General features: G+C 49.9%; 2 protein-coding genes across 6 annotated transcripts in view; both read left to right on the top strand.

Moving 5' to 3' along the window:
* LOC120516502 (cytosolic 5'-nucleotidase 1B) overlaps positions 1–10,952 on the top strand; it is a 34,663-nt gene extending 23,711 nt beyond the window's left edge. For all 5 annotated transcript variants that reach the window (XM_039738214.1, XM_039738230.1, XM_039738223.1 and 2 more), the window contains 2 exons: positions 7,103–7,266; positions 10,228–10,952. In XM_039738214.1, the coding sequence (XP_039594148.1) occupies positions 7,103–7,266; positions 10,228–10,479 (416 nt within the window). In that variant the 3' untranslated portion in view covers positions 10,480–10,952. The remainder of the gene's footprint in view (positions 1–7,102; positions 7,267–10,227) is intronic.
* Positions 10,953–17,383: 6,431 nt separating this feature from the next.
* ctsd (cathepsin D) overlaps positions 17,384–27,071 on the top strand; it is a 35,816-nt gene continuing 26,128 nt past the window's right edge. The window contains exons 1-2 of the mRNA XM_039738203.1: positions 17,384–17,622; positions 22,599–22,755. Coding sequence (XP_039594137.1) covers positions 17,561–17,622; positions 22,599–22,755 — 219 coding nt within the window. The 5' untranslated portion in view covers positions 17,384–17,560. The remainder of the gene's footprint in view (positions 17,623–22,598; positions 22,756–27,071) is intronic.

Genomic DNA, 27,071 nt, shown 5'->3' with positions numbered 1-27,071 from the left:
CCTGCTACAAAGTGTGCCCATGGGGGTGCACGTGGTCAACAGCAAAGCCTAGGCACACAAATGATGGCATTCAAATGATGCCCACTTGGCATTAGGAGGCCTAATAGGCACCATGGAAACCGTCAGACAGCATCAGACCACCAGCAGTGTGCACTGTTGGCATCAGGCGGAGGGATTGAAAGCTCAAGTTATTTATGCCCAGTTCTGACCCACCATCTGTATGTTACAACAGAAAACAAGAGTTGTTGTAATGGGCGAAATTTTTCAGATGTTCATTTGAGTTGATCTGAGGCGGAGTGGTGGCTCTGAGGCTAGGGATCTGCACTGGCATTAGGAAGGTTGCCAGTTCGAATCCCATAAATGCCAATAGGGAGTCTGCTCTGTTGGGCCCTTAACCTGCAATGGCTGAGCACTCTGAGTAGTGAGAAAAGTGCTGTAGAAATGCAAAGAATTATTATCTATATATATAATTCACTAAGGCAAGACGACCATGGAAAGCACGCCGGAAGGGGCGTGGATTCACTAAGCCGACAAAGTGAGACACCTATGGCGCACACAGGAAGGAGCCACGGCCACCAACTCCAAGACCTTTGGATACGACGACAACTCGCAGAGCCACGCCCACCAACTCGGACGCGACGACACAGAAAAACCGGCGTCATTTATATTCGTCTGTCGTGAGGTCACATGCAGCTCCGACCCACGTTGACTGTTAATAGAGGCGTGTTTCTCGCGGAGGTGAATCGCCATATGCGGCGTGTAAAACGGTTTGCGAGGAGTATCCCATGGGATCCTTAAAACGTTCCTTTACAAATGAGGGTAAAACACAATGAAGTGAGCAGTCTTGAAAAAAGGAGTTTTCGGTTACGACGCACAACCGCATGCACCATAGCAAACTGTTTTACACGCTACATACAGCAATTCGCATCCGCGACAAACATGCGCCTTCTTAGATACTCCTGCACTTTGTACACACCTCCTACCTACCTACCACCGTGGTCGGGTGTCTTGGTGGATTATATATAGAAAGGCAGCCAAAACCGCACAGAGCAATAAAAAGTCTACGTGAGTCACAAGTACATCTGGACTGTACAAAGATGACAACAACTCGAGTGACGAGGTGGGCACATGAGCAGGCAGTGTATACTGAACGAGAAATCAGCAGACTAGCATGACGGAGGGAGCGGAGTGGACGTCCTTCTCCTCTCCTCCCGTTCCACCCTCCGCACCACACGGACGATTGTGTGTTGGTTCGTTCCGTGCATTGGTTAAAACTCAATGAAGGAAGCAGTCTTTAAAAACCAATAAGCCCTGTGCCTCTGTTTCATTACCGCCTCACCTGCTTCACCAATGCAGGCCCGCAACAGGGCAGCCAACCGGGTAACCAAAGTCTTTGGGTTCAGGGGGCAGTATGGTTACAAAGCTGAAACTTAAAGGAATTGACGGAAGGGCACCACCAGGTGTGGAGCCTTTCGCTTCATTTGACTCAACACAGGACACCTCACCGGGCCCGGACACGGACAGGATTGACAGACTGATGGCTCTTTCTCGATTCTGTGGGTGGTGGTGCATGGCAGTTCTTAGTTGGTGGAGCGATTTGGCTGTTATTTCTGAAAACGACGAGACTCCGCCTGCTAAATAGTTACACGACCCAACAGCGGTCGGCGTCCAAATTCTTAGAGGGACAAGTGGCTTTCAGCCACGTGAGATTGAGTATTAACAGGTCTGTGATGCACTTGTATGTCCGGTTCTGCACGCGCGCTACACTGAATGGATCAACGTGTGTCTACCCGGCGTGGGGAGGCCGTTGAACCCCATTCGTGATGGAGACCGTGGCTTGCAATTGTTCCCCACGAACGAGAAATTCCCAGTACGTGCGGATCATACGCTTGCACTGATTACGTCTCTGCCCTTTATAAAGCCCCCCATGGTCGGGTGACTTGGTGGATTATATATATAAAAACAAAGCAGCCGGAACTGCAAAGAACAATGAAAAATCAACGTGGAAACCGACTGAGGCGTGTTTGGAAAATTAACAGTCAACGTGACTCACAGGTAGGGAGTTGGGGGTGGGCACATAAGCGGGCAGTGCGTACTGAACGAGCGCCGTTCAACCCCGTCATTCGCTTTGGAAGGAGAAAGCGCGACGGCGCTCCTCCAGATTTCAGTCACAGACAATTGTATGTTGGTTCGTAGCGTGCATTGTTGTAATGTTACTTTTCTTGGTGGCTTATTAAATTACGGATTTTTCAAATGTTTATTTTTTTCCTCTGTGCTTAAAAATCATTTAAAAAGTGGCCTGATTATGCGACGTATGCTACGCCGTGGGTTGGCTAGTTATTAATTATCTCGTGCCCACGGTAGTCTGACCAACAAGAGTGGGCACGAGATAATTAATAATAACTAGCCAGTCAATAACTAGTGTCTGCCTTTTACACTTTCAAGCTGTGACATGTCGTATTTTTCAAAATGCCCTTTTGCGCACAGCTGCTGTCGAGTCACATTTGTTGTCACGTGTCCCCAGCACTGTCTCATCAAAAAAGGTGACCAAAATACAATGGAAAAAAAAGAAGAAATAGCATTCAACATAAATACAATTCTATACAATTACAGAATGTGTTCCCAAGTATCCTCTGGGCAAAAGTCGTAGGCACTCGTGAAGGCCAGAGAGCTTCATAAATAAACCCAGAAATACTTTTTATTAACCAATAAAAGAGCAGTAAGGAGAAACAAATCTGAACAAAATGAACATTTGGTGCCCACCCGCTACCTTCTCTTTGGTCCAGTGTCCTGCAGCTCCCCTCCACTGCCAACTTGTGGTGCCAGACTGGCTCGCTGATGTGGCAATCTGGCGCACGAACCATCTGGTTCAGGATTCCTCTTTTGACGATTTGGGGGCCTTTGGGACAAATCAGAGACACGTCTCCCTGATGACTTTGCATGATGGATGAGAATGCTGGTTTTCACATAAAACTGATTTCCAGTGAAAATGATCTTCATCATCAGCAGTTAATTATCTTTTTTTTTGCAAAGTAACCAATAAATGCATGTGCGGTAAAGTCCGTTTTTGAAATTCTCTTGACTTAAACTTCAAAGCCTTACAATATTTCCATACTCCTGACATATCGCCTGTGTCCATGTATTGGGTCTCTAGTCGCCTTTTCGTTATTTCTCTTTCTTTGCGCTAATGCGATCTTTACTTTCTTTTTTTTTTGACCCTGTCGTTTTTTTTTTCTGCGTTCATATTCTGTATCTCGCTCTACTTGTGTTTCTACAAGTCTTTTGAATTCCAGTGTTCATTTTCTCTAACCTGCTCTGCATGTGTTTGGCCCCTTGTTTTTTGAGCCTTTTTATGACGTTTTACTTTGTTTTCTACTCTGTCTTTTATTTCTGACCTCACTTTATCCTGCTTTTGTTTCAATGATACCAGGGGCCTCCTGCATAACGCCGTGCGTAGAATTCGCACTATAACATGGCGTACAGACAAATGCAAAAATGTGCGTACACACAGAAAAATCCAGATGCACAAATCTGTGTGTACGCCAGCTTCCACGTTCTTCCGCTACATAAATCCCAGTAAGCGTGAAAAGTAACGCCCGTGCACGCGCCTGCTGTCCCGCCCCAGCTCCTCCCAGAATTCTGCCTCTTTGAATATGCAAATCAACATAAATAGCCCTTAAGCTCAGCGTTCTGTGAAAAGACAATGGGAAAAGCACGGGGGAAAATAGAAGAATTTCAGCGAATACCAAGTGGAGGCAAAGGAAAAACGAACTGTTTGTTGGTTTAAATAGTGGTATAAATAACAAAAGGAAGTTGATCGAGTGACATGGCGTGTCGGAGAAACTCAAAAGCTCAAGTTCACAAAGTCGCACAGTGCCCGAAATGAAAAAGTTGTCACATATCAAAGTCGTCATGACGTAGCCCACCGTCTGAGCGTCACATGACAGCTTATTAGGGTACAGAGAAAAAAGAAAATAGGCACACAGTGGGGAAAAAGCACGAAATGTCAACTTCAATCTCGAAATTTCCACTTTAATCACGTAGTTTATTTTGTCATTAAAATAGAACATCATAAACTTCATCTTAAAATCGTTTAATTAACCAGTTTCTCAAATCACATCGTAACTAAAGTTGCACGTTAAATGCTTTGTTTTGTATTTGATCTTCTACTCATATGTGCTCTGTGTGTGTGAATCACTACGTGCTTCTTAAACCGGCTCTCTTCCTCTGACAGGACACAGAATCCATGACATTCGTGATATTACAACTCTCTGAATAATTAAAATACTGAGATGTATACGTGATGTCATTGTCATGATGATGGGAGTTAAAGCACGTTATTAAACATGTGAACACGGTGGCGCAGTGATTGTTCATGTCTCACACAAGATGCTGCTGTGCAGTGTGCGACCTTCGATGAAATACTTTATAGCAGCAGTACTATCTTTTTCAAACGTACTCGCCTCCAGTTCCTGTCCTTACTTTTCTTTCTCCAAATACCCAATCGCCACATGATCAGCTCTGTGATAGACGTTAAGCTATCTGTAAACTGAGAACACCGATTCTTCAAAACTTTTATGGAACATTGTAATATCTTCGTAGTACGTGTTTAATTATTTTATCCATCTATTCTTCTAGTGTCACGCCTGACCCAGCAAAAATACAGCGCGAGACAGGAACAATACGTGAACGGGCCGCCAGATTGTCGCTAGCGCTGGCACCGTGTCCTCACATGTTAGATTACTTAAATGAAGTTAAAGTTTTATCTGTATAATATAATAAACATTTTGCTGCATTTCATCTTAAAAATGATCTCGTCATCATATTTAAATATGCGCTTTATGAAGTGGCGCAGGTTGTGTAATATTATAACTGTATCGCACGTTTCCAGTGAGGTGATTGTACTTATAAGTCCTCACAGGTCTACCAGGAGCACCTGATGGCTGACTGAGTGCGTTTAGAGCTCTCGGGATGAAACTGTTTGTGAAGCGCGAGGTCCGTACAGGAAGGGCTCTGAAGTGTTTGACGTATGGGAGCAGTTCAAATAGACTGAGCGCATGGCTGAGGCAGCGTGTGTTTGATGCTGTATCCTGATAATTCTCTTTCCGGTCAGCTGCTGTGATTCCCACTCAGATACAGTGATAGAAATACTCCGAGTGGTGCAGTGAGAGGAATATGAAAAAGATGATCCGCTGTGGCAACCCTAACAGGAGCAGCTGAGAGAAGAAGGTGCAGTGAGAGTAACGACGCTAAAGCAGTTCTGGTATTTAGAATAGTTTGGCCATTCTGCGGACCATTATATTGTTACAAGTTAATTACAATCAGATGCCTTACACTAATAAACAATATGCAGTTAGTTTCAGTGTATTTTTAAAGCCGTGTCAGGGATGTGGATCTGAAAAAGAAAGATAAGCCACACAGGAAGAGTAGCACTGCCATGACGCTGAGTGCCGCCAGTCTGCAAAACAGAGCGAGCGGAGAACTTGCATATGCCAGGGTATGAGCTACCGTGGAAATGTGCGCGGCTTTACGCCAAGTTTAGGTTTTATACATCACGATTTGAACGTGGAAACGTTCTTACGCAACATTTCTGTGCAACACACCGTTTATGCATGAGGCTCCTGGTCTGGTGATTATTTTCCCTTTTTCGACTAATAATTTCTTTTTGTTTGCGCTCCTGTGATCTTTACTTTCTTTTTTTTATACTTTCTAATTTTCCTACTTTCGTGTTCTTTAACTTTCTCCACACATATATCACGCTGTTTTTTTTTTTTGAGCCTTTCAAATTCCACTGCTTTTATAATCTCTAACCTGCTCTGCATGTGTACAGCGCCAGCGCTTGTGAACGTCGATTTGAAGTTTGTCTTTTAATTCTGAGCCCGATTGGATGTGCTTTTTTTTTTTTTCGCAACTCCACTTGTTCCAGGCTGATAATTACTTTCCTTATTTTCTGAATTTGCATCTTGTTGTTTTTCTTTTTTGCTCTTTTTTCTCTCCAATGCTTCTGAGTCTCTTTTCTCCACGCTGCTTTCTTCTTCGCTTGGTCGTTGACGTTTCATTTATAACATATTGTCTTTATACGCTTTATATGCGCTATGTGTACCAACCCCAGCCGGGACGCCCAAGAGGACCAGAGGAGGGTTTGCGCCTCATCCAGACCACGAGGGGGCGACCACCCTGGTTGCGCTGGGGACCACGGGTGCAGAGCTTGGAAGCTCAACCCTGTAGGGGCCCATGGTCGCCACCAGGGGGCTCTCAGGACCTCGGCACTTACGCCACACCTGGAAGTGCTGGGGGGGAAGAAGACTGGGGACACCCGGAGCGCTTCCGGGTGTGCAGCCAGCACTTCCGCCACACAGGGGAGTGTCGGGAAGCACCTGGAGCCCATCCCGGCATGTATATAACGGGCCGCCTCCCTTCATTCGATGTCTGGAGTCAGGTGAGGAAAGGACAAAGTCTTGCTGGAGAGGAGTGGAGGCGGCCTGAAGAGAGAGGCCTGGACTTTGGGAGTCTTGATGCTGGAGCACTGGGTTGTGCACTTAATTGTAAATATAGTAGTGTAAATAAATGTGTGTGTTGGGTGACAAAACGATGCCCGTCTGTCTGTCTGTCTGTCTGTGTCCGGGGCTCGTTCCACAGCTGAGACCCTGGATCTGTGTCTGCTCAAAGTCTTAACTTTACACGACTGAGTGTGTTTTGCTGCCCGTGCTCTTATTTGGTTGTAAGTAGGGCGTGTCTTGCAAGAATCTCATGTTCTGCGCCATCGCGAGACGGTCCTGGGACAATCTCATGGCACAAAGTCTCATGTTTAAGGTCCCTGCGAGACGCTCCGTGGCCAATCTCTATCGTCTCGCGGGTCTTTTAAGTGTCTTCCATGGTCTTGTCGCCCTGCTGTTTCTCTCCAGGATTTTGTTTTTTATAATAGAGAGATGTTTTTAAGCCAGTGAGACCACCCTGCTGACCTTCATGGTTTTATGTGAAGCCCCTAACAGGCCAGGCTCTCCCTTTGGGTTGCAGATACTATTTTATTTTTAATATCCTGTTTCTCCCAATCATTTCCATTCCTTCTCCTTACTCATTTTGCTTCTCGTGTCTCCCTCAGGTTTCCCAGCCCCTTTGTTGTTCAAGCAGCGAGCCCCCGCCACCTGTGAGCAGCTCAAGATCATGTTTGATGGCGACACCATTCTTAGGCACATCTTCCAGGAGAACAAACTGGAGGGGATTGATAATTTTGAAAGTCATCTCCAGTCCTTCCCAATCAGCGAGGTTTGTCAATTCTTCATTTTTAATTGTATTGCCCTGATTCGGAGTACTGTCACATTTTATTGTGTCCGATTTGTAAACATACAGTTTATTAGAATTAGAATTTTTCCAGGTGACCTACCAAACAGCACACGTCACATCAAATCCAAAGAAACAAACCGAAAACCTTTCAACAATTTGCTATAAAGGAAAAAATGCAACTGGCGAGTCTCCGTCCCCTTTGTCAGCCTAAAGCCCCCTCTGCTCAGTGTGACCTGCAGGCTCATCTGCTGCCAGTCCTCTCTCTGTCACTGCGGTTCAACAGTAAACTGGAGGGCAAACCAGGAATGAAGACCAAAGTCTGGGAGGGAACGAGAGGTAAAGGGGAGAAGACCACCACAAAGGCTCTGGACAGACCTCCATACACAAAAGAAGAAACTACAGCCACACTGTCAGGTCAGGCCACCCCTCCAAGAATGGCACTTGTCAGAGAGGCCACCGTGAGGTCACTCAGGTCAGCTACGGTGATTGCAGGGGACGTTCACGGCTCGATTATCTCGAAGCACTGCAAGAACACGGCCATTATGGAAGAGTGGGAGGAGAGAGGAGTCCTAACTGAAAGAAACGAGATGTCCCTGCTCGTCACGTGCACAGTCCTGCAGTGATGTGACAGAAAGTCTTGTGGTCTGAGATGAAAACGCGTTAGAGCAGTCGGGACGAGCAGAGGACACTCAGCCCACCAAAGCTCGCCACTCCTGTCCACTTCATTCTTGTGAACTAACATCAAGTCGAGTTTTAAAGGTCCCTAAAGTCCCACTTCCCACCACACCACTTGGTCATGTATTGCAAGTGTCTGTGCTGTGGTCCTCTTCTGATGTTTGTGTGAAATTTACACTTAGCAAGTGTCCAGCTGTTCTCGATGACCTCATTTTACAGTCACCGTCTCGATCCACTGGACTAATCACCTTCATCATTTTAAACCCTTCAGTCAGGTCTCCTCTTCATCTCCTTATGGCTCAGCTCTTTGAATCTCCCCCTGTAGTCCCCAAAATCAGCCCAGTCACTCTTCTCTGGACCTTCTCTAGTGCTGCTGTGTCTTTATGGAGACCAAACTGCCCCCAGGACTCCAGATGAGGCCACACCGGTGTGTTATAAAGCCTGAGCGTCACCTCCGGTGACTTGTACTCCACACGTCAAGGCGCTATATAACCTGACATTCTGTTAATGGCTTCTTAATGGCTTGTCTGGAAGTTGATAGCTTAGAGTCCACTATGACTCCTCAATCCTTCTCATAAGGTGGACTCTTGATTTTCAGACCCCCATTGTGTATTCAGACCTAATAAGACCTGAACTTGATGCAAGTGTTGATCTCCGCTCTCTGAATCTTCACTCCTAACTCATCCCCTGTAGCCCTGAATCAGCCAAGTCGCTCTTCTCTGGACCTTCTCTAGTACTGCTGTGTCTTTATGGGGACCCAAACTGCCCCCAGGACTCCAGATGAGGCCACACCAGTGCATTATAAAGCTTGAGCAGAACCTCCTGTGACTTGTACTCCACACGTCAAGGCGCTATATAACCTGACAGTCTGTCAGCCTTCTTAATGGCCTCTGAGAACTGTCTGCCAGTTGATAGTGACGAGTCCACCACGACTCCGAAGTCCTCATAATCTTAAAGATTTCAGTCGTGTGTTTTTTATCTTAAACTGACGAGGCTCGGATCTTTCAATCTTTCCCCAGAACTCGTCTCCTGTGCCCCTGGAATCGGCCTTGTCGCTCTACTCCTCTGTTTTTGGCTTAAACACTACACGGGGCTACGTATGTGTTGTATAAATCTAACGTAGAATAACAGGCAGGGGACACCGTTGCCACTGTGACAGCGTCACGTTTTGGGGCTGATGGGACTGGCAGTCTTGTTGGGACTGAGTGCTGCGCCTCACAGATGGATCCTGAGGGGACACCTGCTGCCATCGGCCACAAAGCTTCAGCTAGGGGAGGAAGTTTGTCTGTGCACAGGACAATCGGCAACAGAGTGGCTTCATATGAAGAAACTTGATGTCCTTGAGTGACCAAGGCAGACTCCTGACCGTCACCCCATCAGACATACCCTGATTGCCCTGATTCGGCCCCCCCCAGTACTGTCGCATTTTATTGTGTCCGATTTGTAAACAGAATTAGAATTTTTCCAGGTGACCTACCAAACAGCACACGTCACATCAAATCCAAAGAAACAAACCGAAAACCTTTCAACAATTTGCTATAAAGGAAAAAATGCAACTGGCGAGTCTCCGTCCCCTTTGTCAGCCTAAAGCCCCCTCTGCTCAGTGTGACCTGCAGGCTCATCTGCTGCCAGTCCTCTCTCTGTCACTGCGGTTCAACAGTAAACTGGAGTGCAAACCAGGAATGAAGACCAAAGTCTGGGAGGGAACGAGAGGTAAAGGGGAGAAGACCACCACCATGTCCTTGAGTGACCAAGGCAGACTCCTGACCGTCACCCCATCAGACATACGTGACGAGCCCCCAAGATTGCTGCCCACTTGTGCTCGCCCGCTAGCCAGCCAGGAGGACGGGGCAGAGTCCTTGACTGGCAGTCGCAGCGGAGAGCGGCCGCTCGACCAAGTGCTGACCAGGGGGATGAAGGCTTACAAAGTGTCTTCTGCATTTTCATTTGTGGCCGTTTATTAATTCCTTTTGTTTGATTTATAAATTCCAAGTCCGATTGATTGAAATCCCAGGTTGTGACAGCCGTACAGTTTATGTGAGTGAAGGCTTTTACAAGGCGCTATATATTGAAGCTGATGATGTGTGCGATTGGCAAATGAATGGCTGCACCTGGTGGTGGTCTGGTGCCCGATGCCACTGGGGTCGGTTCTGCTCTGCTGGGATGAGTCGGCCTTAGACAGATGGACACGGTGAGCTGCTCCTCTGCGTTGTGTTTTATTTATTTATTTTTTTATTATTCTCAGGTGCCTCTTCTTGCTTTTCACAGGACCCCCTAATAAAGTTTGCAGTGCACCTTGGGGAGATGAGAAAGAAATTCAGCATCTACAACAGCCCCCTGAACGTCTACCTGACGACCACCCACAGCGACCGAGAGATGAGCGCCACGGCGCTGCGCGCCTTACGGGCTTGGGGCCTGGAGGTGGACGAGGTTTTCTTCTTGAACGGCGCCCCCAAGGGTCCGGTCCTGCTGCAGATCCAGCCGCACGTCATCTTTGACGACGGCCTCCGTCACCTCTGAGCGTTTGCCAGGTGTGCCTGTCCCTTTGTCCCCTCGTCCCCCTCTCGCTGTTTCTCTTTCTGTTGGCAGTGTGCTTCACTTGAGGTGTGCCACACACTGGCGTTGCCCTAACAGTCACACAGGGGGCGCTGTTTTTAACGCTCTCTTAATTGGCACGCCGTGTCTTTGACTGTTGTTCTGCTGGGACTTTTTCTGTTTTTTTTTTTTATTTTCTGTCCACGTCTGAATTCTTTCTGCTCGTTGGCCTCCATGTGCCCTCGTTTCTGGATCACTAACTCGCTTTACACGTCCTCGTGATGCGCAGTGACAGGGGTTTACGAAAACTGTCACCTGTCATCTCTCTGACTGCGTTGTCCTAGAAATGAAGCACGTGGGTTCACAATGTCGGGAAAACTGCAGGGCGTCCAAATGGTGGTCCCGTTGAGAATGTTTTGTATTTAATGTCTCCAATAAAGGCTGTCCAGGGAATCGGCTCTTGGCTCTGAGTGACAGTCGTGACTGACAGGGACCTAAAAAAGTGGCAGGTTCTGCTGGGTTCATATCGGCAAGGGACCTCCTAGGGTGGTCCGAGAGTTACTGTGCGAGAGACAGCAAAGTGTTACAAGCGCGAGATCACAAAAACAACCAGAAGTCAAATTTAAGGTGGGAATCGCAAGTCGTGGGGCGAAAACGAGAGTCGACAAGCCAACCCAAACCCACCGCTAGGGCCCACTTGGGAAATAAGCGAACTTTACGACTTGAAACCAAGCGTCGCTTATTCACCGAGGGCTGGCGCAGACCGACGCGTAGGGAGCGTGACGTCACAAACACGCTGGCGGGGTCACGTCACACAGGATGGCAGTGCCACGTAAACATCTCCAAAGACGTAGCGACTCCTCTCAGACTGTAGCCAGGGGGGCACACGCGTGACTAGTGGCTCGACTTTCACGTTTTACTCTCTAAGCGCCCAACGGTGACCCCCACTTGTCACTTCAGTGGCGCACTTAAAGGAAATCTGTGGCCTCAAGTGAGATTTTGATCCGTCGCTTACCCCAAGATGAAGAGATTTTAATCTCAAAATGGAGATCGCAGAGTGGGGGTCTGTGGGGACCAATGCTGTACGATGGCAAGCGATCTAAAATAACGTCACGTCACTCGCGTCATCCGGTCCTGCGCTCCAAGCATTGGGGTGCCTCATAAACTGAAGATACGACCAGTGAGGGAATGGGAGAGGCCTGCATGGAAACCACGAGTTGAATTTAAGGGGAGCAGGTGGCCCGATTCTTGACATGCCAATTAATGAACTGGCACCGACGTTTGAATCGATACTCCCTCAGCTGGAAAATGAAAACGAAAATGCCAGCCTGCCCGCCCAGCCGCGTCGGGGGTGTGGTTGTGTCTTGTTGTTTTCAAACAAATTCTTCGAGGTATTGCAGTGCTGCGGTGGGTTGGCACCCTGCCCAGGATTGGTTCCTGCCTTGTGCCCTGTGTTGGCTGGGATTGGCTCCATCAGACCCCCGTGACCCTGTATTTGGATTCAGCGGGTTAGAAAATGGATGGATGGATGGATGGTATTGCAGTGCAGACCCCGATGTGACTACTGGGTGGTCACTTGTCTTCTGTCCCCTCTGCTGCTATTGTAAGAATCCCAGTCGCTCAGGGTCAGTCCATCTTCCTGTCACCCGCCCGAAGGTGTCACTCGTCCCTCTCCTGCCCGTTTCGCTCTCCCTTATTCTGCAATCTCAGAAAAGCACAGCAGAGGACCTTTGTGACGATGGGGCCTGTTGCTGTTTTCATGTTCATGTATCGTCTTCCTGCAGAGTTTGTTCCCTTTATTGTGTCCCAACGATGACAGAGCAGAACCTCAAAGAGGTCACATGGAGTTTCAGGATGGCAGCAGACTCGAGTTTTATTACGTGATGCGCAGACGAGTCGAGTCGCGTGAGATGAGCGGTTAGTGAATTCAGCGAGCCGACGCTTTATGACAATTCTTCTCACTTCTGGCTCTTCAAGCCCACCATGACCTGATGATGTCCATCACCTGACTGACCTACCCTGTGTAGGTCTCAGAAACTTACTTCTACGATACAAGACAGTTTATTATTGTGTAGCCCAAAATCACACAAGGGGGGCCGCAATGAGCTTTAACTGGCCCTGCCTTCTGACAGCCCCCCAGTTCTAAGAAGGCAAAGAAAAGACCCTTTGTAGGGAACAAAAACTATTGAAGACACCTCGGGACACCAGGGCAGTTCAAAGAGAGACCCCTCTCCGAGCAGGTGGGCCGTGCAGTGGGGGGTCAGTACAGCACGACACCCAGAAGACAAGTCACCCTCGGCACAATACGACGGTCCAATAGAAATATCACAAGTACAGGAGATGACATCCCATAATAGCGTCAAGCTGCCTCTCCCTATTGGCCGTTCCACAGCCGCGTCAGCCAATCCGATGAAAGGACCCCTCGAGCCGACGAATCCTGCGATCCTCCATCAGAGGTGACTTTACCTGAGGCAGGCAGAACAAACGTGCCAGTCGACTCCCACCAGTAAGTCGGGATCAGGCGGACCCCCACAGAAGATGCTGGGCCTACACCAGTAAGGCTGTTTCTTCTAAGCCGTGTCTTCTTCATCACCTGTCCAGACTGGCAAACATGGAGGCTGAGGCACACGGCCCCCCCGTCTGGTGGTCTCTCAGGGCCAAAGGCCTCAGTGGCTGCATTTCTTAACCCTTTCGGCCCTGGATTTTCTGTTTTTATGGGAAAAATAATTTTATGAGATATTCTACCTGTGGGGTGTCCAGGAAGTTCAAAACGATGATAACTATTATTGTACAGGAGCTGCCAAATATGCCAGTCTTCTGGAGGAAATGAGATTGAAAGAGGAGCTACTTACCGTGTGGGGGGGGGTGCACAGTCCGGAAGTATCCAGCATTACTTCTGTGTTTGGTGGAAGCGTATGCCAGTCTCGCCAGTCTGCCCGCTTCCAATGGCTGCCAACACACCATACTAGTGAAAGCCTGTCAGGGCCGAAAGGGTTAACACGGTGGTCCGCTTGGCCCCCCGAGAGTACGTGGTGTCCTGGACTGAAGTCTTTAAGCTTCGCAGCAGTGAGCTATGCAAAGAGGAAAATAAAAAAAAAATACACGGGTTAACCCTTACTATACCAGGATTAGCGGAGCCATTAACGGAGCGCTGTAACCCCAGGATGCAATGCAACCGCAGAGGGGGTCCGTAGGGGTGAGCCTCCAGTCAGGAGTGGGGGTGGCAGTGCCGCACAGAAGCCCTTCGACCACGGGGGGCCAAAGCAGAGCGAAGACCCTACAGGAGCTGAACTCGTGTCAGTTGACCGTTGGCCACCTGAGGTTACGTGCCGGTTGTTGCTGTGTGTCCGAGACGACGTGGGTGGGGTGCCAGTGACGAGGGGCCGCACTGTGCCACACTCCATGCCCCCTTCACACGTGGAGATCGGAGATCATTTCAACAGCTTTAACACGGTGAGGATCAAAGGCCCAAGTCGAGGAATGGCAGGCGGCCCCCTCAACAGCGAGTCAGAGACCCCCGGAGCCAGTAGACTTCAAAGCCGCGGTAAGTCAGGCATCCCCCACCCCTAACCCCCGCCCCTTTTCTGCTGACGGTTCACGTGGTGACTCACGTCTTGAAGGGTCACTCAGTTGAGACACTTTTCTTGCTTGTTTCCCAATGTCACTGCGTTGGACTTTTAAGTGACACGCATGTGGTGAGCAGTCAGCTGATGGCAGCAGGAAGTGCTTTGACACACTCAGTGGCGTTTTGCACAACCGGAGAGTTAGAGAAATGGCTGTCTTGGCATAAATGAAGTGTGCCAGTGTCAGCATGGTGTGACACGGCGGAGGTGACATCTCAGACATAAAGCACATGTTGGGGGTCCAGGGTCAAGTCACCCCCTGACCTCCACTGTGGCTGAGACACCAGCCCCCCAGTGTTCTTTTCAGGCATCGTCTTTCTCTTCAGCGGTTGGCACGTCTGCTCATGTCCACCCCATAAACGTGCAGTGGTGCTGTCAGGCGGGCACATTTGTATCAGCGAGCTCAGAGCGCTCTTCATGGCTGCATTTGCCATCAGACACGAACAGAAGTGGCACCGCTACAGCGTCCCCTCTGGAAGCCCGATGGTGGCCTGTAACGAGATCTGTAATAACGGTGGTCACAAATGGCACCATAGTGACAGTTCTTTAAAGCAAGTCTAATGGATGAGACCGTACTCTATGCACTCGGCTCAGATACCACCCTGGGGGTTTGCAGTGGTGGCACAGTGACTGGCACTGCTGCCTCAGATTAAACAGCTGACAAAATGAATGACTGTGTTATAGGAGTGGCAGACAAGCTCAGCTGGCAAAGCGGCCCCAATGGACGTGCCAATGAAGGAGCCCAAGTGAAAGTTGGCAGCAAGTGGAGGTGCCAGGCTGCCCCAGATGTGTCCGCTTTGCCCCAAGTGGCTGAGGTTTAATGAGCAGTTGGCCATCCTCGACCAAAGGATTTCTTCTTTGTTTCAAACCATTCAGTGCATACTTACAGTGCCTACCAGGGAGTGCCAGCCTGGGTCCTCAGTGTGCCCACTTTGACTTTCTTTTTGGTTTGTGCATCAGAGTTCTGATTTGGGGTTCAGTTTACACCTCATGGGTGTTGGCAGATGACATCCAGAGAGTTAGGAACGTTAAAAACCACAGGGGGCCGCGTATGTCGACGGGTGAAGACGTAATGAGGAGGTGGCACATAAATTGAAGAAGAGCGTCAAGGTGTGTCACCCCTGGCACACGGGAAGCCACCAACGTTCAAGCAGCATGCGCAGGATGAAAAGCCACCAGTGTGTAACATGCCAGGCATCAAGACACAAAAAGTAAAGGAGGCAGAGAGGAATAAAAATCAGACTTCAATTAAATAAAATAATAAAACAAATGCGTGGCCGAGTAGAGGAGCGAACAAGAGCAAGAGGGTCTCCTGCGGACCCTCAGAGCCAGACCCTACAGCTCTGGTGCCCCGTCACCCGCTTGCCCACCATGTTAAATGAGAGGGGTCCGTGCCAACTACTTAGGAGGTGCGTTTGCATTGATTTTAATCACGGAGAGCACAAAGATTATGATGCACTGGACTTCAATTCTAATGCTGAATAATAAAAAGTCCGCAGTTCGTCTTGTAGCCCGATTATCAAGTCATTGGCCCCAGCGTCCCAAACACACGCAGTCACCCAAAGTCCAGTAAAGAAGGTGACTTGGGACTCCAGAGCAGCGAATGAGTGGGACGTGGGGGTCTTCGACTGAAAAACTGGGCCTCGTGCACCACGCTGATACCCCCCAAGGACTGGATTACAATATGTGAGCCCACCTGTGGCTGCTGCATGGGCGCGACGGGGTGACTGGCACGTGGATCAGGTGGCACACATAACGTGACTTTGTCTGTCATGAACGTCTCACTTGGTCCTTTGTTGTTCACGTCTGCTCTGTCGTTTGACACGCTGGTGCCCACCCGCCACGGAGATGTGCCGTCCAGCGTTTCTCCTGATTAACGGGACCGTGAGAGACAAAGTGGCAGCCGCGCCACCTGCGCATCAGAAGAGGTCACCCACCTGAAGCTGAACACGTGGGGGTCCGGCCAGGACTCGGAGGGGAGACCACCTAGGAAAAGCTGCTGCTGGAAGAGGTGTGGGTGAGACCAGCAGGGGGCACTTAACCTGTTAGGCTCAATGTGGACCCCAATGCAGTGAAAATGTCAAAATGGCGCCGTCCTTCAGGCGAGACCCACAACGGGATAACCGGTCAATTAAGGAACGTGACATAAACACAACGCTGGGTGGACGGCGACCAAAAGCTCCCTCTCCATACAAACGCCATTCCCCGTTTTTATTGTGTTTTAACTCAATGAGAGCAGCTGTTGCTTTTAAAACAGCAAATACGAGCTTCTCCGCTGGAACACCTCGCGTGAATTCGCCAGCCTGTAACGTAACGTTACGTTGAAAACTCACCACGCGTAATAATAAAGGCTTTAGAATAATAAGCACGTGTCTCGGAAATGGACTTGAAGACTATTATACGGCCACGGTGAAGAAAAAAAAGTGCATTTCGCGAATGAAGCCCACTCGACTCTCGTAGTTTTAGTTTGTCATTAGAGCAGAACGCCGTAAACTTCATTTTAAAGTCAATGTTTCCTTTGCTCGGTTGTCTCAGACCCGTCATAACTCACGTAGCGCAGTAAATGTTTCCTATTCTGTGTTCCCGTCCCAGTTAACCGCTACGTGCTGCTTAACCGGACCTCCTCGTGCACTGAGAGAAGCCGCTGGCAGCGATCGGCACACACAGTCGTTCACTTCATGATATTCCAGCTCTCAAGACATTTCGAATGCTAAGAAACATACACTTGTACTTGATATCATGTTCATGGTCAAATGCGGCCAAGCGTGTATTAAACGGGTAGGATCGGTGTATGGGCACGGTGGTATAGCGGTACTGCTACAAAGTTAAACCAGAGTGAGGGAAAAACAAAAAAGTTTAAAGTGGAGAAGTCGACTTTATTCCCGACATACACTTTTTTTCCTGACTGAGCCCGTATTTTTTTTCTTCTCCGTGGGCCTAATACGCTTCGGTAGTATTGGCATTCGTTTGGTCTTATTTTATTTGGAGCAATGCGATACACGCTTAAGAGGTTGTGTTAATTGTGCTTTTCATAGTCAGAAACAACAGAAGTAAAAGTGATCGCCAGTTAAGTTGGACAAACCAGTAAGTCCGTCTTCTAAAACTCAAACGGAGGTGAAACTCTGTCGACGGTGAAATTACGCGCATGCTCAAAAGTCACGCGATCCTGGCCGGTCGCCACCCCTGCTTCCCGCCCTCAAGCAAGCGGGTGGGCCGGCCACGCATGCGCACGCAGTCCGCCTCACATGACTAGTTCTGCAATCTCACCGTCAGCTGACAGACTAACGTCTTGTTAAGTCCCGACTGGCAGGCAGCTCCGCTGTTGTTGTTGTTGTTGTTGCTGTTGCTGCTGCTGCTGCTGCGCGAGTTGCTTGCCGGTTTCGTTCGCCTGCTGTTTGTTTTATTTTCCATTCATTTTTAACATCTACAAGGACAACGGCGCGATGAAAGTCACTTTCCTACTCCTGCTCGCCGGCTTCGTTGGGATCAGCAACGCTCTGGTCAGGTAAGGGCAGCCCGGGACTCGAGTAGCTTTTGAAAGACCCGAGAAACGTGAGGGGCGTGCAGAGAGCCTGCGCTCGTTCGTGGCGTCTTAGTTATTACCGTCACTGAAACAATGGACGGTTTAAACTGAATGATGTCCAGTAATAGCAGAACAAGCATCGCGAGATGGAACTGACCAGGGCACCTTCATCGAAATGAAGAGGATGTGACAGCATCTTCTTAAACAATCAGCCTCGGTCACACTGTCGTTTTGTCAAGCACTCCGTGAGATGCCGTTAAACTCCGGGCGCCCACAAGTGACAGCCAAGACTCTGAATGCGCGCTTTACGTCTCTTTAGATGAGTCGAGCGGATATACCGATCCATTTGACTCCACAGACTACTAATCATTCTTTGCATTTATAAAGCGCTTTTCTCGCCACTCAAAGCGCCCAGCAGTTGCAGGTTAAGGGCCCAACAGAGCAGAGTCCCTATTGGCGTTTACGGGATTCGAACCGGCAACCTTCCGATTACTACATCGTCGTATGAAAGTCTGGGCAGGCTGGCGAGTGTTTTTCAGACGACATCATATGGTCCTCTGTTGCCCTGCCATTGATTGCCAGTCTGATGCCCTGCTATTACTACCCGTTTGTTTGTTCTTGTGACGCCTACACATGGAGTACGTCGCTGTGTTTGTTGCTGAATTGTTTTTGTGCTCCTACAGTTGTGATCGCCATTGACCCTCAGGATCACATGGCAGCTTAGTGATGGGGATGATTAAAACTGCAGTGCAACCTCCATGGCTGTTACAGCACAGTGCCAATGGATCGGCGTCATGCTGTATCATCCTGTAAACGGCGTCTACACACTTTGGTGCCCAAACTGTTTTAAAAATGTCCCTCACAGGCTCAAGTTCGGAGCTGTCAGTGTCTTTTCTTTCAGTTGTGTTTTATATTCGTATGCACAGCACGCCGAGTGGGTCCATTTACTTTTTAACTTGGTATTCCACTCTTGCCAAGTTATCTGCAGATGTGTTCATCACAGGTCACACAGTGACGATGGGGGTGACAGCCTGGTTCAAGGTGACAGTGGGATCTCATCGGGGAACTTCCTGTTTACGGTGGTGGTGATGATGTCAGACAGGAGTCTCCGTGGACTGCGATGTTCGCAGGTGACATTCTGATGTGTAGTGAGAGGAGACGGCAGGATGAGGAGAGCCTGGAGAAGGGGAATGAGAGTGAGTGGGAGTGAGACGAGGACATGGGTGAGCCTGAAAGGAGATACAATACAATACGTGTTCATATTGCCCAAAATCACACAGGGGGTGCCACAGTCCAAAGCTACGGAGCGTGCGGGCAGGGTGGGAACGAGTGGCACGAGTGATTTGTGAAAGGGAAGTGCGAGCGGCTGTGTTGTGTGGTCTGGAGACGGTGGCACCAACAAAAGAAGATGCCACGACTTTCACTCGGAGTAACGAGGGTAGACAGGATTAGGAAGGAGTGTGTGAGGGGGACAACACGGGGACGTCATCTTGAGGTTGGGGACGTGTGGGGTACATCAGGAAATGAATGTCGAGGATGGAACTGCCAGGCAAGAGGAAGTTTATGGATGTGCGGTGAGTGTGCTGGGGGGCATGAAGGCTGGCAGTGCGGCACCAAATGATGTCCGAGACAGAGAGTGTGCTTTGAAAACGCGTCACGCAGCTCCTCATTCAACTCCGACCTGAAATGTGTTTGTTAATTCGCTTCGTCTGTGGCGGACGCGTTCATCCAAAGTGACTGACACCCTTTGAAGTGCAGTTTCTTTCATGTTTCCAGTGGAGCCCTGGCAGTGCCAGCCTCTGGGTGTGAAGTTCATAGCTTGGACTGCTGTGCCACTCTGCCGATGGCATCGCTGTGTGCTCCCTAATCCGATGGCCAGTTTCTTCTTCTTCATCATCGTGACGCCCGCTCCTCCTCTTCATGTTCTTGTTGGCTCTTCCTCCGTATTCTCAGTGGTAGGCTGACGTGACTTTTGCGTCTTTTGTAATCGGTGCCATCCCTTGTCCAGTGTGCCCATACTGAGCTCTGGTCCTTCCTCAGTTTTAAGCGTCTTGGGAGGCACTTCGTCGCTAAGAACATTCTAGACGTGTATGAAGTCGCCATCAGCTGGCATTAGTGTGTTAAATCCCGAGATTTCTGGGGCCTAAGCATATAAGCTGTGATCCTTAATAAAGTTTGGGTTTGCTGTCCCCGTCTCGGCCGTTGCCACTGCAGTCCACGCGTGGGTCGAACGCACACACGAAGTCTCGAGAAGCCGCAATCGCCGACCGACTTCTCATTCCAGAAGTTTCTTTAAGATGTCAGCCAGAAATTTAAACTGAGTTTGTCGTAAGCTGAGAGCTGCCGTGTCACACGTGTGTAAGAGGTAGGGTGCCACCGCAAAATATCAAACAAGTCTCGTCCTGTTGGGCAGAGTGGTGGCCCTGAGGCGAGGGGTCCACACGGTCGCCGGTTCAAATCCCATAAACGTCAGAAGTGATCCCACTCTGTTGGGCCCTTAGCCTGTGTGACGCTAGCCTGCATTGAACTCTCCAGCCTCCAGGGAAAACCTGGTGGCAAGCTTGGCACTCCAGCCACCATAAAACACCTGCCACGGGTCCGTCTCACCTGAAGTAGCGAGGTGCCGCGGTGTCACCCGTCGCATGGCTGCACTTATGTGGGGGTGTAGTAACGTACGGTGGCATCGCACGCTGCTAACCTCTCTCCTCATAGCCCTGTGGTGCCCTTCAGGAAAGGGGCTGACGGTGCAGACTGGCAGACCGACCGGCTGGCTATAGGAGGGCACAACTACCAGCCCAATGGCGGTTCTTAAAAAGACGTAATTCGTCTCAGTTGATGACTTTCTATAAACGGCCGTGTTTGCAGCGATTTAAGGAAGCTGCTGCCAGTCCTGGGCACGGGAGGAGTGAGAAAGTCACTCGACGGGTAGGCCTTGAGATCCATTAAGTGCTGGGAGTCTGTTGGTGGCAGTGCAGCTCCAGGGATATTATTTCCATGGCACCCGTTGGCCACTTTGACATGAATCGAATGCCACATGTAAACCTGGATGGTGTGCCTGGCTGTAAGAGCATGAAGGCAGTGCCCTGACTTACAGAGAGAGGAAAGTACCGGAGTGCTGCCCTCAACAAGGCGTTGATTATCTAACGCTACTTGACGTCGGTTCAGCCAGGCGACTGTGGCACGAGCTGAAGTGCCAGTCGAGCTCCACAACCAGTGGGCGTGAAGAAGATTTGAGAGGCAAGAGTGGTGATCTGTGCCCGCCGCTCTGAGCCGCACTTGGTGTCCCACATTGGCTTCACGTCTCGGAGGCATCGATGCTGTGAGGGCAGACGGCCAGCCGAGGGTCTGGTAGATCTGTGAAGTACCCACGATGGTGCGCTGCTTATGGACGGTGTGTGTGCCCGCTGCTGAACTAACGGGTGCCTTTTGTGTGAGCGGACATTCTGCTAAATCCTGGTGTGGTCTTTTAAAGAGGGGGCTTTGGTTTTGGTCACAGGTTCTTGGGTACTTCTCTACTACCGTGGCACAAATCGGTGGGGCCGCCACCCCCACTGCCATGCACTGCCAGTCGTTTGCGTCACGATAATAGAAAAGTACTGTTGATTGGCTAGAAAGCTGCTAGTCGTTGATGTCTGCCACACCAAAGAGCCTCTGTCGCTATTCAGGGAGAGGATGTGGTGGTGGGCCATCGCTACCAGTACTTGGGGGTCCACGTCAATGACAGCGTGAACTGGGCGTGTAACACAGAGGGACTTGAGAAGAAACGGCAGAGCGGGCCGCTTTGTGCTCAGGAGGCTGAGCTGTTAATGTGACGAGTGACATCCTGTGTCACAGATTGTGTGCTGTGCTGTCAGCGTCACTTCAGGAGGGGCAAAGGCGGGCTCAGTTATGGGGCACCCGCTGGAGGAGACGATGAAGACAAACGTGACTGACGGCCATCCTGTCAGTGCCACGCTAGCATGTAGCAACCAAGAGGAGTCTGTCCAGGAACGCCAGGGGGGCACCTTCATGCCAACAGCAACACCCCTTTAGAGACCTCTGGGACTGCTGTCGTATCACTGAGGGGGGGGGGCCTATTGTTGTTTGTTTGAAGTTTTATTTGTCACAAAGGGAATACGGTGCCAGTCAGTCAGTCAGTCGGTCTTATTGTGTCTGGAATGATTTAGAAAGTCACGTCTTCAGTCCTGTTGTTGAACACAAGAAGCGTTTTGGTTCTTCTTCTCTTGATCTCGAGCCAACGTTAAAAGTTCTGTTTGCTGAGGGCGAGTGAGAGGAACTTCTGCACTTTGTGATTGAAAAGTAAAAAGAAAAAAAGAATTCGTTCACATGTCTGAGTGCAGCCGACTCCTCTGTGGCTTTGACGGCTTCTCGACGGCTTCTCTACGCCTGTCCGCCAGTTTGGAGTCTCGCCATCGCGGCCCTCGCTTATTGTGTTGAATGTGAAGACGTCCCAGTAGGCGCCACACTCTGATGGAATGAGCCGTGAAAAGCCACTCCATGTCACGGGACTCCTTCAGTTTGTCACTTTGAATGGGGACGTTAGCTGTTCCTCCAAGCCCTGTCTGTCCCGTCATTAATGGTACTGTCACAGCCGTGTCATTTATAGGGTCTCCCTGTGACGCTCACTACTGGTGGACCCTTTCTATCTATCTATCTATCTATTATATAGTGCCTTTCATCTGTCTATCTATCTATCTATCATATAGTGCCTTTCATTCTATCTATCTATCTATCTATCTATCTATCTATCTATCTATCTATCTATCTATCTATCTATCTATCTATCTATCTATCTATTATTATATAGTGCCTCTATCTGTCTATCTATCATATAGTGCCTTTCATTCTATCTATTATATAGTTTCTTTCTTTCTTTCTTTCTTTCTTTCTTGATTAGTGTCGACGCCTTGTGCTTTTCTTGTCTGTTATTATTCATTTTTTTTTTTTGTTTTATCCAGAATCCCTCTTAAAAAGTTCCGCACCATCAGACGGACCCTCTCTGATTCGGGTCGAACAATTGAAGAGCTCCTGGCAGGCGACAAGGCCCTGAAGTACAATCTGGGCTTCCCACCCAGCAACGAGCCCACCCCGGAGACTCTGAAGAACTACCTTGACGTGAGTAGCCAGCACTCGAAGGGTAAAGCGGTCCTCGACTTTTTGTTGAGTTGTTTTTTGCCCCCCCAGTTGTGTCGGACATTTCTTCCGTGATCTTAACCGGCCGCCTCTACTCCCCCTTGGCGTTGGCTGCACGTCCCTCCCTCTTTATTGTGTTGCCACCATCATTCGTTCACAACATGGCAGGCGTGTCTTCTGAATGCTTTGCCGCTCCCAGAAGTGATGTTTGTTCCCAGTTACTTCACATTACTGGTGGTGCGCCATTCCAAGTGTGTGCCACTTTGATATTTTATTATCATAAATGGAATCCCAGCTGAGGTGGACCCTGTCCTCTTGTCTGGCTGGGGTGCCAATGTAATGGATGGTACAGAAGATGGGTAGGCACTGCGCTGTCTCAGCCAGGAGGCTGGCCTGAGATGCCCCCATGGAGTGAGAAACGGGTGAACAGAACTCCCCTACCCGGCCAGTGTAGGACTGTGTAAAGGGTGGGCAGCCCGTTTTGTGTCAGGAGGCCGTAAACGAATGAGGGGCAGTGGGCGACTGCGGCTTCCCTCGTATTCCCTCGTATTCGTAACTGTAATGCGCTTTTAGTCAAATTAGAGAGAATTCAGTCAAGCTGTTCACCTCAATCAGTGCGTTTCCATGTACAGATGTAGCCGGGGTAAGGCGAGGAACTCGGTTCAAGCAGAAGACGGAAGGAAACTCGGGGGTCCGCAAGGCCAAACCCCGACACAAACACACGGGCACAGTCCTGGGTTCAAATAAAGGATTAACCACCTCCTCTCCAATATGTCACCACAAGCACAAACACACAGGTTTTGTTCTCCCCACCGCACCGCCCTCCTCCAGTCAAGTGTTGCCCCTCTACCTCCCAGCTCCGACTTTCCTTGGTTAAGGGAGGTGCCCCCTTTTATTACAGACCCGGCAGTACTTGAGGTGCCAGGGCCATCGCCCGATCAAAGTACTTCTGGGTCACACACAAGTCCATCATCACATGTTGGAGCAGGTCTACCCTACAGCGCCCTCTTGCGGTACCCTGTGACCCCAGCAGGGCTGCTCTGCCTAACTACATTTCCCAGCATGCCATGCTGGACGCCGATAACCAGGGCTGCTGCCATCTAGCGTGCTGAGGGCATAGAAACCCCCCAGTGGTATCTTTTCTTTTTAATGGGCAGTTCATCCTTCCAGGTCTGCTCCCTCTCCTGGCCGGGATGCCCATCCTGCCCATGTGGCATCTCTACACCACGTTTGCCTGGCTGTGTAATCTTCTTTGGCTAAACACACCAGCGTCATTAAACTGAGATAAACGTCCTCCTCTGCCGCCCTGAAGTCTGTGATGGTTTCTAACTCCGTGTAGTCCTTGGTGTGCCCAGAAGTAGGTGACACTCGCCCTCACTTTACATCCTCGACCTCGGTCCCCAAAGACTCGTCATATGACCGCCGTGTCACCTGGTCACTCGGCTTCAGCACACCTGTGAGCAGATCACTAGATTCAAACTAGAGTGGCACCCTTAATAGGGTTTGACGCCACACTCTCTTCTCTGCTCGGCTGTGTGGTTGAGCCCTGCCAGGGAGTGGAGCGGCGATACGTGTGCCCCCTGCCATAGCCATAATGATAATGATAATTAGAATAATAATGCAGTTAAAGGAGTTGTGTGTTCGGTCACTCGTTACTTTAGGAAGTCATCGGACTGCTTAACGTTGCGTGCGTTTTGACGCGTCGCCCTGCCCTTGAGATGGAGCCGCTGATCGGGTTCAGCCCTCTGTGAGTGTTTGGCTCATCGGCTTACCGTAAACTTGACGATTTCTGAAATGCTAAGACGATTATTTCAACGAGGAGAAGGACTGACGCGATTGCGTGCGCACTTGATGACGGCGGTCAGTTCTACCCGCGGCTGCTGAACGCGCTTGTGGAGCTAAGCAGGCGATCCGAGCGCAGACTGCCAAGTCCTCGGCTGTAACCCGGTTAAGGGTTGACGTGGCCACATAAGCGGGTTACCTGCAGAGAAATCAATGGAGACCAACGAGTCCCTTTCTGTAACCGGATTGAGGGTTTAGTCGCCAGGCTCGTGAGCGTAAGCAGGTTATCTGTTTATATCCATGGCAGTGCCCTTCTCGTCACAGCTTGGTGTTTTGTAGTCGTCTCCCCTTCTTTAATAATGAAGTTCTATGACTCCATGGCGCACAGCAGGCCCACCCTGCACGCCTGACGTTCTCATACCCATGATGCTCGAGGCCTGAATGGTGCTCGGTGAGTGTTGGCATCTCTCAGTCCTTGGCAGAGTTCAGTGTCCTCTGCTAACAAGCGAAGCTTCACACCGACCTGCATGTGCTCTGGCAACGGTGTGCCCGTTTAGAGCGTCTGCAGCGCTTCATCCTCACGGCCATCACGTTGGAGAGCCGTCACCCTCCGAGTGGGACACGTGCTCTCCCGTATCTCGGCCTTGCCCTCTGATGTTCGTTCCTCACCCACTTCCTGTCAGAGCTGCTGCCCGTTTGGTGTTTTCAGGCATTGTGTGCCAGCAGGAGTGCGGCGTGACGCCCGTGTTAACGCTCACAGCAAGGCCCCTTTAGCAGACTCACACATGCACTCTGGAAATGACGAGGTGTTTGGCAGACTGCTGACTGATCATAAACGACGCGCCTTTTGATTTTTATCAAAAAAGCCGCCGCTCAGCCCTATGCCAAGCAAAAAAAACAAACCAGTTACACAGTTCATGGCCGTCCACTGGGGGTTATGGGGGAAGTGGCGGAAAAAATTAAATGAGTCGGGTGGTCTGAACAGAATTTGGGTGCAAGCATTGTGTGGCGGTGAATAGCTGGGCATAAACAGGCCCTGGAAAGTAAAGCTGGCACCGAGTGTGTGCCCAGACATCTTTCTTTAGAGGACCCTCTTTGAGTGCCACATGAACTAACATTTGTGCCTTCTCAGTAACTGGCTGCCTCCACAAGACCTGTAGAATAGGAGGAGCGACTGACTAGTAAAGCGCCCCCAGTCTGTGCCAACGGAGTCAGCATGGCGGAGTGCCCCTCCGTCGAGAGCCGCTGCTTATCGAGGATGAGGAGGGCGGACATCACTTGGGCTTCTCCTGTTGTCGTGTGCAGTCCGAGACCCCAGCAGAGTTTAGGTGACATGAATTGTATGACATAAACCCGAATCTTTGGTTGAAATGAAGATCATGAAGATGCAGCATTAAACATTTCCAGCCATTTCTTCCACCTGCCCTGGCAGTTGCGTCTTTCTGATTGCTTTTACCCAAATGTCCGTCTTCAGTCCTCTCCACGCTTGTCCCCCCGGGGGTCTCCTCTATTTGGATTACTCTCCTCTCTCAGCAGAGTTACTAGTGCTGGAGACCCCCTGACTCGGTCACTTGAGCTCACTGGATGTCCTCCATCTTTAACCCGAATCCTCCCGGATGTCTCGCTTGTACAGTTCGGGGCTGCCTTAGAGCACCTCAGGTGTTCCAGGGGTCATTCTTCTTAGGGTCCTGTTGGAAGTCTGGAAGGGTGGGTGTCAGAAGGGGCGCTTGGGGGCGGGGTGTTTAGTTTTATTTTGTTACCAATAAGATCAAAGAGGGCCACACTTTCATATTTTCTTGTGTGTCTCTTGTAGCCTGTAGGGGGCGTAATGGACCCCAAACCCCAGGAACTGCTCCACCCACACAAGGCCCAGGCTTGCTTTGATGAATTAACACAGCCCTCCTCCTCTTCTTCTTCTTCTTTCCACATTGTAACACATTTCAGTTCTTTTTCTTTCTCCTCCTCTTCTCCTAGCTGAGTTTTGTTGGACTCGACCCCCTGATAGTCGCCTGGGTCAGGTGGAGGGCTCATTTCACCCAAACCATGGAGGCACTTCTGGCTCAGGTGGCACCTCTGCCCCAACGGCACCTTCTAGTGGCCCCCACTGGGGTCATCCTCTAAAACTACAACTCCCATGCAGCCCTGCAGGTGTCCAAACAGCAGACAGATGCTGCCACCTGGAGGACTGGAGGAACATGTGGCCTCTTGTTCTTCCAGTATGTCTCCTCATCTGGGAAGGGGACGTGAGCCACCTCGGCTGGGATGCAAAGCCACCCTTGTCCTCCGCCCATTATGAGGTTACCAACCTCCCAGCACAGCCAGGATGCCAGCCTGTCTTTGCCTTCCATCCCAGTCCAGTGAAGTTTTCATAAAACTTTGATTGCAGTTTCATTCGAGTGAACCGACTATTTAAAAATATTCCATAAGATTATACGTGTAGAGCATGAACTCGGGCTTCTGGAGGGCAGACAACGATGGCAGGACTTTAGGAACCAGTTGAAACCGGCCTGCTTTTG

Source organism: Polypterus senegalus, chromosome 1 (genome assembly GCF_016835505.1).
Source record: "Polypterus senegalus isolate Bchr_013 chromosome 1, ASM1683550v1, whole genome shotgun sequence".
Classification (NCBI taxonomy): domain Eukaryota; kingdom Metazoa; phylum Chordata; class Cladistia; order Polypteriformes; family Polypteridae; genus Polypterus; species Polypterus senegalus.
This window is presented reverse-complemented; position numbering and strand designations above follow the sequence as displayed.